This window comes from Hyla sarda, chromosome 1, assembly GCF_029499605.1.
Source record: "Hyla sarda isolate aHylSar1 chromosome 1, aHylSar1.hap1, whole genome shotgun sequence".
Taxonomy (NCBI): Eukaryota; Metazoa; Chordata; class Amphibia; order Anura; family Hylidae; genus Hyla; species Hyla sarda.
The window spans coordinates 605,455,302-605,467,578 of NC_079189.1; the positions used below are offsets into that span (position 1 = coordinate 605,455,302).

The following is a 12,277-nucleotide window of genomic DNA, read 5'->3' on the forward strand; positions in this document are numbered from 1 at the left end:
ACACTAATGGAGCGCCGATAACACTGGTCAATGCTGTTCTGTGAAACAGCACTGTTCAGTGTTTGCATATAACAGTCCCCCATGGGGACTAAAAAAAAGTGTTAAAGGACAAATGCGGCAGAAAACTTTTAACATCCCCTGTTCCCGGGCTGCAAAAAACAAAACAAAAAAGAATCTTTAACTCACCTTCTTACGTTCCCCCGTTGTGCCGGTATCGGTGTCCTACTTTGCTCTCTGCTTCTTAGGCTCGGAACTTCACACTGCGGTCAGTGTATCACGACGGGGCCCGAGCTCCTAACATAACATGATTTTTTGTATTTGCGCTATCTTTGATTGGTGCCTCCAACTGTATTTTCTCTACTTCTTTATCTTTGTATAATGTTAAGTAAACCGCAAGGTCAGTGGTGTAAACATAAATTTTCATTTTTACCAAAAAGTGCACTGCATAGAAATGGAAGGCTCCAAAAGTTGAAAAATTGCATGTTTTTATTTATATTTTTTCTAATTTTGCCCCACAGACAATTATTATTTTTTGTTTCACCTTAAATTTGGTGGTAAAATGAGTGAAGTCATTAAACAGTGCGTTGGAAGCCAACAGTGGCCACAGCAGTATAATTTGATATGATGAACTCGGAAACAATGAAGAGGACAATGGAATGGAGTGGATTGACATGGATGGAAGGGTGTACAGTGATAACATATCTTGCCCAACCAGCTAGTTAACTCATTAACGACGCAGGAGGTATATTTACGCCCTGTGACTGCTCCCGCAATATAATGCAGGGGTCACGCGGTGACCCTGCGTCATGTCCGGTCGGTCCCGGCGGCTAATACAGGACATCACCGATCGCGGTGATGCCCTGTATTAACCCTTCAGACGCGGTGATCAAAGTTGACCGCCGTGTCTGAAGTGAAACTGAAAGTATCCCGGCAGCTCAGTCGGCTGTTCAGGACCGCCGCGATGAAGTCCCGAACAGCTTACAGCACACCAGGAGGATCTCTCCCTGCCTCCTCAGTGTCCGATCGTCGAATGACTGCTGGCAGGCAGGAGCAGTCAAGCGCCGATAGCACTGATCAATGGCATGTTAATACATGCCAGTGATCAGTGTAAAAGATCAGTGTGTGCAGTGTTATAGCCCCCTATGGGAGCTATAACACTGCAAAAAAAAAAGTGTTAATAAATGTGATTTAACCCCTTCCCTAATAAAAGTTTGAATCACCCCCCTTATCCCATAAAAAAAAACTGTAAATAAAAATAAACATGTGGTATCGCCGCGTGCGTAAATGTCCGAACTATAAAAATATATAGTTAATTAAATCGCATGTTCAATGGCGTACACGTTAAAAAGTCTAAAATAGCGTATTTTGGTCACTTTTTATACCATTAAAAAATGAATAAAAAGCAATCAAAAAGTCAGATCAAAACAAAAATGGTACCGATAAAAACGTCAACCCTCAAACCACCCCGTATGTGGAAAAATAAAAAAGTTATAGGAGTCAGAAGATGACATTTCTAAACATATAAATTTTCCTGCATGTAGTTATGATTTTTTCCAGAAGTACGACAATATCAAACCTATATAAGTAGGGGATCATTATAACTGTATGGACCTACAGAATAAAGATAAGGTGTCATTTTTATTGAAAAATGCTCTGCGTAGAAACGGAAGCCCCCAAAAGTTACAAAATGGTGTTTTCTTTCGTTTCGCCATGGATTTTTTGGTAAAATGACTAATTTCACTGCAAAGTAGAATTGGTGATGCAAAAAATAAGCCATAATATGGATTTTTAGGTGGAAAATTGAAAGGGTTATGATTTTTGAAAGGTAAGGAGGAAAAAACGAAAATGCAAAAACTGAAAAATGCTGAGTCCTTAAGGGGTTAAACAAGTCCTTTGCTCTCATCTGCTCATTAAGCCATAAAACCAGCCCCTGCAGTGTTGGACACAATGGACTGTGCATTTGTGATGGAGTAATCATCCTGTCAGCCCAAGGTGTGGTTCTCGAGGAAACTTGGATGGACATCTGTCAACACAATATGGGACAACAAAGAGGATTCCCCACTCAAGAAGACATCAAAGGACAAGGACTGATTGTAATGCAAATAAACCACCTACAGGACAACATTCAACAACCCTGTTTGCGGATTGTCAAGGAACTGTTCTGATTGGCCATGGAGATGTCTTGGGATTGGCAATGTATGGGTTATGTGTGTGGATGACTGCTATATAAGTTACCGTATTTATCGGGGTATACCACGCACCGGCCTATAACACGCACCCTCATTTTACCAAGGATATTTGGGTAAAAAAAAGTTTTTTACCCAAATATCCATGGTAAAATGAGGGTGCGTGTGTGCGCGTGTATACCCCGATACACCCCCAGGAAAGGCAGGGGGAGAGAGGCCGTCGCTGCCCGCTTCTCTCCCCCTGCCTTTCCTGGGGTCTAGAGCCCTGCTGCCGGCCCTTCTCACCCCCTGGCTATCGGCGACGCTGCCCGTTCTGTCCCCCTGACTATCGGTACCGGCGCCCCATTGCCGGCGCCGATAGCCAGGGGGAGAGAAGCAGCGCCGACAGCCAAGGGGAGAGAAGGGGCAGCGGCACCCATTGCCGGCGCCGCTGCCCCGTTGCCTCCCCCCATCCCCGGTGGCATAATTACCTGGGTCGGGTCCGCGCTGCTGCAGGCCTCCGGCGTGCGTCCCCTGCGTCGTTGCTATGCACGGCGCGGCGCACTGACGTCATGCGCCACGCCGTGCAGCGCATAGCAACGACGAAGGGGACGCACGCCGGAGGCCTGCAGCAGCGCGGACCCGACCCAGGTAATTATGCCACCGAGGATGGGGGGAGGCAACGGGGCAGCGGCGCCGGCAATGGGTGCCGCTGCCCCTTCTCTCCCCCTGGCTATCGGCGCCGGTACCGATAGTCAGGGGGACAGAACGCGCAGCGGCGCCGATAGCCAGGGGGTGAGAAGGGCCGGCAGCAGGGCTCTAGACCCCAGGGAAGGCAGGGGGAGAGAAGCGGGCAGCGACGGCCTCTCTCCCCCTGCCTTTCCTGGGGCGGTATCGGCGTATAACACGCACATGGACTTTAGGCAAAAAATTTTTGCCTAAAAAGTGCGTGTTATACGCCGATAAATACGGTACTTATAGGATGATGAGAAAGAGAGAGTGACACTTCCTGCCCCCTTCCTATCACCTTCCCTTCTTCCTTGCACCCCTATCCCTTAATTAGTTAGGATCCCCCTTTGTATTTATATGTATAGCTTGTAATAAACCCCTATAAAGATCCAGTTGTCCTCAATCAATTAGTAAGACACCCCAAAAAACTAAGCAGTTTCTGCACAGTGTAATAGGTGGGTCTGTAGGTGGAAAATTAAGCGTTATGGCTATTAGAAGGTGAGGAGGAATAAACTAAAGCACGTTAATGGAAGAAAAAACAAAACAAGGTCCATAAAGGAGAACTCCAGCCAAATGAAATTACCTTTATATAGCTGCATATGATAAAGTTATATAACTTTGCAAGTGGAAGTGTAATCTTTGCTGAGCACATACCCTGCTTCTCTACAGGCAGGAAGTCCAGGAGATCTTATCACACTGATGACTAGCGTCTACCGTAGACAATACTTCATAGTCCCTTCTCCTCTGCTCAGAGAGCTGACTACTTCAGTGTGCCATGTTTGTGTCCCTGATTGGTTGGAGGGCAACCCCCCCCCCCCCCCTCACTGCTCACAGCAATATGTAACCCTAAGCGTATTGTGGACAACCAACCTCGACACGGGCCAATTGGATTGGCTAAGGGTTATGATATGGACGAGGCAGTCTGAAGAACAAGTAAGGCTAATAACCTCTTGACACCCATCTATGAATGCTATCCTATGCATATATCGTGAACTAGATACCCCAACATGAGCCAACTGAAATGATGTGGGGTACAACTATTGGTGAGGCTGCCCGTTTACCAAATCAGATTAATTCCCTCCTATTATCAATGTATGTATCTATATACTTTTACTAACGTAGAAAGAACATTTTTTTTTTTATAAATGTATAATATTCCCCCTCTTTTCACTAGTTTCTCACTTTAACACAATACACTTAAAGGGGTACTCCGGTGGAAAACTTTTTTTTTTATCAACTGATGCCACAAAGTTAAACAGATTTGTAAATTACTTCTATAAAAAAATTCTTAACACTTCCAGTAATTATTAGCGGCTGTATACTACAAAAGGAAATTCTTTTATTTTGGGATTTATTTTCGGTCACGGCCACAAGTGCTCTCTGCTGACACCTCTGTCCATTTTTGGAACTGTCCAGAGCAGCATATGTTTGCTATGCAGATTTTCTCCTGCTCTGGACAGTTCCTGACATGGACAGAGGTGTCAGCAGAGAGCACAGAAAATAAATCACAAAAGAAAAGCATTTCCTCTGTAGTATACAGCCGCTAATAGGATTGGAAGGATTAAGATTTTTTAATCGAAGTAATTTACAAATCTGTTTAACTTTCTGGCATCAGTTGATTTAAAAATAAATAAATAAGGTTTTCCACCCGAGTACCCCTTTGATCTAATCATTGTATATATTTCTTATTCAAATGAATAATCTCCTTTCATGCCCTTCTACTCGGAACGTGTGATTAAAAAACATTTCTCACTGTCAATAGTTGAACATAAAAAAAAAAAAGTCTAAAAATTATTTGTTTTTCCCTTTTTTGGGGGGATTCTCACACCCAGATCATCACCAATGATCACAATTCTAGGGGAATAAAGGATATCCTTCCATACTGGCTAACTATGGGATGCCTGTTGGGTCTTCTTGATATGGGGCATTAGCAACATAATAATAGATAACAGATCTACTATAAGATGGATGAATAGAAGTTATAAAAATAAACTTTTATTAACAAATTGGTAACAAAATTGGAGATGCCATATATGATTTACACAGCCTTAATATTTAAAGCAGACCCATCAGCAGGTTTTTAGGGTATAAAGTAAGGGCATGACTGTAAAGGGGGTTTGATCCTGAATCCGTAAGTAGTTTTCATTCATTAATTGACCCCTCCAGGGCCAAGATTGAAATAGATATGCAAATTAGTCTTTGGGCCCCACTGGGCTTTCCCGTTCTTTTGCTAGAGCCCAGCACAGTTGAGCCCCTTTCCCAGTTAGTCGCTCCCACTTTCTCCCATTTGTAATTTTTTTAATTAAATATTTTATTATGCTTTTATTGTGTAATGATATCTGAATAAAACATTTCCCATATTCTGAGCATGACAATGGCTTCTTCCCTGTGTGTTTTTGATTTCCAACAAGGATCTGATTTCCCAGGTAAATATTTCCTACGTTCTAGGGACTAAATGGCTCCACCCCTGTGTAATTTACTTTATATCTATCAAGATTTTGCATCAAAGTATTTTACTTTCCACATTCTGAACATGCAAATGGCATCATCCCTGTGTGAGCTTTTGGATGTTTAAAAAGTCTTGATTTTTGCATAAAACATTTTCCACGTGTATGGCATGGATATATCTATCATCTCTCCTTAGTGACATTTTTCATGTTCAACAAGATGTGCTTTCCGAGAAAAACATTTGCCACATTCTGTACACGAAAATTGCTTCTCCCCTTTGTGACTTTTTTGATGTCTAATAAGATTTGCCTTATGAGTAAAACATTTTTGACATTCTAAACATGAAAATGGCTTCTCCCCTGCGTGAGTTTTTAGATGTTTATTCACTTGTGATTTTGAGGCAAAACATTTCCCACAGTTTGGACATGGAAATGGCTTCTCCCTTGTGTGAGTGCTTTGGTGTTCAACAAGATTTGATTTATGAGTAAAACATTTCCCGCATTCTGGACATGAAAATGGCTTTTCTCCTGTGTGAGTTTTTTTATGCTGAATAAGATATGATTTCAGAGTAAAACATTTCTCACATTCTGAACATGAAAATGGCTTCTCTCCTTTGTGAGTTTTTTGATGGTCAACAAGATTTGATTTCCGAAGAAAACCTTTTTTACATTCTGGGCATGAAAATGGCTTCTTTCCCGTGTGAGTTTTTTGATGCTCAACAAGATTTGATTTCTGAGTAAAACATTTTCCACATTCTGAACATAAAAATGGCTTCTCGCCTGTGTGAGTTCTCTGATGTTTAACAAGTTCCGACTTCCAAGAAAAACACTTCCCACATTCTGAACATGAAAAATGTTTCTCCATTTTGCGAGTTTTTAGATGTTTATTACAGCTTCTATTACTTCTATTTTGCTTAACAGCCTGTAATGAATCTTTAGGTGGGACTTGTATAACAGGATGAGATGAGAGATCTTGGCTGTGAAGGGCTGAGGGTGTATCTGGGATAATGGAATGTTCTTCATATGTATCTTGTGTGATATCATCATCTGCTTTATAATATGAAGATATAAGATTCTCCTCTGATCTCCTGGTACAGTCATCTGCCAAGAATAAAACAGATTTTATTATTTTTCAGTACAGTAATAACCTTAACCCCTTTAGGACAATGGACAGAAATGTACACTCTGGTGCCCTGATACTGAACGCATCAGGACATACATCTATATCCTGAGCTGCACTCACAGTCAATGGCCATGGTCACCATTGTCAATCTATTGACTGAGTTGCTGATAGCAGGTCCTGTGAGGGCTTCATAAACAGAATTCAGAATTAATCTCTAAAACATCTTCATCAATAGCTATCACGGCCTGAATGAACGCTCCTCTGACCGATCGGCACCCCAACAACATATATGCAGGGACCCGATCGGTTCCCATGCCAGCTGGAGTACCTACGTGCTGGCTCCGTCATGATTTTCTGATAAAGTGTGCCTTAGTGCATTTGCAAAGCATTGTTTAGTATTAGTAGTATTAGTAGGAAACTTAAATAATGTAAAAAAAATAAAAATGCAAAAAAAAAAAATATATATATATATATATATATATAAAAAAAGCCCCTCCCCCATATAAAATGTAATAACTAATTTTCTGTTACAGCTCGCGCTGTGGCCAGTCTTGCTGGCTGCGAGCGCACTCTTGCTCTCTCCCCTGCTGCTGGCAGTGCCTGCTTTCACATCGCAGGACGCGCCCGCATGCGTACTCTGGGCCGTCACTTACCTTCTCTGCTCTCTGTCCCCTCTCCTGTACCTGGTTTTCTGTGCATGCGCATCTGCCCACTAGGGCGCCCACTCTTTCAGATTTAAAGGGCCAGCACACTAATGATTGGTGCTGGTCTGCTCCTGAAGCTTTTTAGCCCCAGACTTCCTCTTGACCCCTGCCGGTTCTTTGTGCCCTTGTGCCTTGGAGAAAGCGTTACCTGAATTGTGTCTTGTCTTACCGTGTACCAGTTTTGCCTGCCTCGTTCCCTGACCACGCTTCCTTGCCGCCTGCCCTCTGACCTTGTTGCTGTGCCGCCTGCCCTGACCTTCTGCCTGTCCTTCACTAAGAGTACGTCTCATCCTCTATGTGCCACGCATCACCTCGGCTGCCTTAGTGGAAGAGTCGTATCAGGGAAAGTGACCTGGGAGCCACCTGCCGCAGCAAGTCCATCCTGCTTTGCGGTGGGCTCTGGTGAAAACCAGGGGCTCCTTAGAATCTGCTCCCTGGTACGGCTCAAGTCATCATCCACACAAGGTACAGCGGATCCACATCTCCAGTCGTTACATTTTCCCATTTTGTAAAGAAAAGAAAAGTAAACATTTTTAACAAAAATAAAAATGTCCAATCCATCAAAATATATGTTTATGTTCCAGCATGGTGTACGGCATAAACATAAATAAATAGCAAACGCCAGAATACTTTTTTTTAATTTTTTTTGTTACATCATATATCAGGAAAAAAATTATACAAAGTGATAAAGTTCCATCAAAAAAAAAAAAAAAAAAAATAATAAAAACATATTGTGGTGCAGAAAATAATCCTACTACAGCCCCGTATAGGGAAAAATAAAAAAGTTATTGGGGTCAGAAGAGGACCATTTTAAAGGGGTATTCAAAATTTTGAATGTAACACAGGGGCAGCAAAGTTAGTCTAGTTACTAATATACTTCTAGAGATGAGCGAAGTTACAGTAATTAGATTCGTCACGAACCTCGCGGTTCGGCGGTTGCTGACTTTATCCTGCATAAATTAGTTCAGCTTTCAGGTGCTCCGGTGGGCTAGAGACTCTCCTAGGACTGTATCCACCTTTTTCAGCTCACCGGAGCACCTGAAAGCTGAACTAATTTATGCAGGCTAAAGTCATCAACCACCAAGCCGCGATGTTCATGACGCATCGAATTGCTGTTACTTCGCTCATCTCTATATACTTCCATTACCTGTGTTTGGTGGCTGGTATAGAATTTCTTTGTCTTTCTTTTCCCAGGAAGTTCATCTTTTGCAGCCTACAAAATGAGTGTTGTCTCAGACCTTCCCCCAGCTTGCTGTGCGACCCGAGACATTACATCACAAGTCAGGTGCTGAAGGGGGGCTTGGCTGCTTCGTCTGTTGTGTGTGAAGCCGGCCCCCTGATGACGTTATCGGCGCACATATGCGTGCATTCATCACCAACAGCTTGTGTGTCAGGTGATGTTGGGCAAGCCATGTGATTAAATGAAGCGTGGCTATTCTGCAATGAGTGGGGCAACCGATGTTTGGGAGGGAGGCCACAGAAACAGGAAGCAGCCAGTTCCCAAAAACAAGCCAGCAACGTGATGGGGACACAGGACACGGCCATTTACCACCAACACAAGCACAGATACTTGGTTATCATGTCAATTATTTTATGACACTTAATCCCCAAAGTCACTTTATGTTGGATTACCCCTATAATATTTAAATATTTTTAATTTACAGTCGGTGACTGAGTGGAATCTGTGATTCTAGAATCTGCATTTAGTGGTTACTACTCACCTGGGTGGTTACCTGTAGGAAAGTCCTCCTTATACTGCTCATCACCGCTCACATCTGTCTCGTCACCTTCTTCCTTCATTCCTGTAGCATTAATATAGATCAGATATTTCCCTGTAGGAAAGTCCTCCTTATATTGCTCATCACCGCTCACATCTGTCTCGTCACCTTCTTCCTTCATGCCTGTAGTATTAATATAGATCAGATATTTCCCTGTAGGAATGTCCTCCTTATACTGCTCATCACCGCTCACATCTGTCTCGTCTTCTTCTTTCTTCATGCCTGTAGCATTAATATAGATCAGATCTTTATCTGTAGGAATGTCCTTGTTATACTGCTCATAACCCCAAACATCCATCTCTGGTACATTATTAAGGTTCAGATCTTCTCCCTGATTCATAAGCTGCAAAAGAAATATTGTAAAAGTCATCAGACCGGGCTTGGCCCTTCCCAATCCCTGGTTATATTTTCTTGCCTCCCAATTGCACCAGATGCAGGGTTGGGCATCTGTAAGTATGTTGGGGCCGACGGGACGACTGTTAATGACCAGACATGGGAGACAAATCCCGCTCCACATGCTTGAGATAGGTGCCCTTACTAGACCTCCTGACTCCTCTCACACTACCCATTTATTGTGCAGGCTTTGGGGCTACATGTGAAAATTACTTGGACTTATTGGTTGCACTAAATTTACCCCACTGTGGCATAACCCTGGCTTGCCTAATTTTTACTCTTTTATGGATGGCTTTTGGGGGAGGAAGGACTGTGTAGTTTGGAGCAATTATCTGTCCAGGGTGTAGTTTGGTCCTTTGGGGACTTGCTGGAGGAATTTGCTCTGCCACATTCTTCTTTTTATAGGTACTTACAGCTCCACCATGTTTATGAAACACAAAGTAGGTCCCTCTCGTTGGTTATCCATTCTAATAGTGTTTTGGATTCTGTGATCTCGAAAAGGGAGTTGTCTGGGATCATCTCATGGGTGTATGGAGAACTGCTGAGCTTCCATCATGACTAATTCCCCTTGACTATTCATGGTAAGTGGGAGAGGGATGCTGGTGTTATGACTGACGAGGAGTGGTCCACCGTGTTGGCACTTTTATAGCCTATTGTGTTAGGGTTGGAGGGATGAGATGGATTGTTTGTTTAAGGGGTGGGTGCTGTTGGGGTGGGCGGTGGGTTGTTTGTGTGTCTGTTTCTTTATTTCTATGTCTATGAAAAAGCTTCAATAAAAATGATCTAATTTTAAAAAAAAGTCATCAGAGAGTAAGAAAAGTCATCTGGAATTTTAGACATGAGCAGAAAGAATCAAAAATTATCATGAGGACCAGAAATGACAGGAGGAGTTATCTGAGCCCCATAGCTGCAGGTCTCCTAGAAGATGGACATAGATATTAGATGATGGATGGATAACCTCAGGACCCTCATACACATGTATATCCCCCATGGCTAGACAGGCTTCAGGTTGTGTCAGTGGAGGAGATCAGCTCCTGCCAGACACCTCTGGGGTTTGTCTCGGGGGAAATAAAGGATCAGATGGGTATAAATCCAACCTGTTGGTTCCTTATTCCAACCAGCAGTCTCCATAGCCAGAAAACTGTGAGAAGATCCAGACAACATGTAATGTCTATGGTCGGCTTTATCCTGTCATCTCCACCTTTCTCATTCCACAAGTATAAAGCATATAATACTGTAGGATAAAACAAGACTGAACACAAGAGCTTCACAGCCCTTCTACAGATCATAGGGAATATCTCCATCTACCTGATCCTGTGGAAGAAGAGGACGGGGACACCTCTCTGCTGCTGTTCTCTTACTGGATCTGACTGTAGGGAACACATACAGAGACTGAATTCATTCTTTACATACAAATAATGAGAGGACGTGTGTATATAGTCATGTCTATTACCTGCTGATGTGAGGGGCTGCTGATCCTCCATCATCACCTGATCCTTGTACTGATCCTTGTGTCCTTCTACATACTCCCACTCCTCCATGGAGAAATACACCGCCACGTCCTGACACCTTATAGGAACCTGACACACAATGATACAGTCATCACCCCGACCCCTCCAGTGGTGTTACTGTATAATGTCCCAGCATTCCCAGCAGTGTCACCTCTCCAGTCATCACCAGACCCCTCCATTACTGTATAATGTCCCAGCATTCCCAGCAGTGTCACCTCTCCAGTGATCACCAGACCCCTCCATTACTGTATAATGTCCCAGCATTCCCAGCAGTGTCACCTCTCCAGTCATCACCAGACCCCTCCATTACTGTATAATGTCCCAGCATTCCCAGCAGTGTCACCTCTCCAGTCATCATCAGACCCCTCCATTACTGTATAATGTCCCAGCATTCCCAGCAGTGTCACCTTTCCAGTCATCACCAGACCCCTCCATTACTGTATAAGGTCCCAGCAGTGTCACCTCTCCAGTCATCACCAGACCCCTCCATTACTGTATAATGTCCCAGCAGTGTCACCTCTCCAGTCATCACCAGACCCCTCCATTACTGTATAATGTCCCAGCATTCCCAGTAGTGTCACCTCTCCAGTCATCACCAGACCCCTCCATTACTGTATAATGTCCCAGCATTCCCAGCAGTGTCACCTCTCCAGTCATCACCAGACCCCTCCATTACTGTATAATGTCCCAGCAGGGTCACCTCTCCAGTCAACACCAGACCCAGTGGCGTTGCGACCCGGGTGCGGGGGGTGCGGCCCGCACCGGGTGACACCAACCTAATGGGGTGACACCAAGACGCTCCGCAGCACCCACACCCCCTATGTGCCCGACCGGCCTCCCATCCGTCAGTACCCCCCCCCCCCCGTGCTGTGTGCGCGGTGCGCCCGTCTATTAGCAACCCCCCCCCCCCTTTCAGTGCGCCCGTCCGTCATCATGCCCCCCCCTCTCACCTTCACCAGTACTGTGCCCGGCCTCCGCTCCCACGTCTGCGCCGGCCTGACGTCATACCGCATGGCCGCGCAGGGGGACGTCAGTTACGCCACTCGCATTGCGCCCGGTGAGAAGGATCGCTGCGCTGGATAGGTGAGTGTGTGTGTCTGTCTCTATCTATGTTTGTGTGTGTGACTCTGTGTGTGTGTGTGTGTGAGAGGCTGTGTGTGTGACTCTGTGTGTGTGACTGTGTGTGTTTGTGTGACTCTCTGAGTGTGTGTGTGACTGTGTGTGACTCTGTGTATTTGTGTGACTGTGTGTGTGTGTGTGTGTGTGTGTGTGTGACTGTGTGACTCTGTGTGTCTGTCTGTGAGTGTGTGTCTCTCTGACTGTGTGTGTTTGTGTGTGTGTCTCTCTGTGTTGTGTTGTATGTTTTTTTTTTTTGTGTGTGTGTGTGGGGGGGGGGGGGGGGAGACTTTGACGCATTGTGGGGAACC

At 44.3% G+C, this 12,277-nt stretch overlaps 1 protein-coding gene across 1 annotated transcript; it reads right to left on the reverse strand.

The window, feature by feature from the left end:
- Positions 1-4,558: 4,558 nt before the first annotated feature.
- LOC130297256 (oocyte zinc finger protein XlCOF6.1-like) lies at positions 4,559-10,852 on the reverse strand. Its single transcript, XM_056549518.1, has 4 exons — positions 10,793-10,852; positions 10,648-10,709; positions 8,890-9,168; positions 4,559-6,442 (listed from the first exon to the last, which is right to left on the reverse strand). The coding sequence occupies exons 3-4, from the start codon at positions 9,164-9,166 to the stop codon at positions 5,535-5,537; spliced, it is 1,185 nt and encodes a 394-aa protein (XP_056405493.1). The 5' UTR covers positions 9,167-9,168; positions 10,648-10,709; positions 10,793-10,852; the 3' UTR covers positions 4,559-5,534.
- Positions 10,853-12,277: the final 1,425 nt, after the last annotated feature.

What these genes read in the sequence shown, in the direction of transcription:
- LOC130297256 (XM_056549518.1), bottom strand. Translation starts at nt 9,166, where the DNA reads ATGAAGAAAGAAGAAGACGAGACAGATGTGAGCGGTGATGAGCAGTAT. An exon ending in TCCTACAGGTAACCACCCAG is followed by an intron (nt 6,443 to 8,889) that starts GTGAGTAGTAAC and finishes TATTCTTGGCAG; the next exon opens with ATGACTGTACCAGGAGATCA.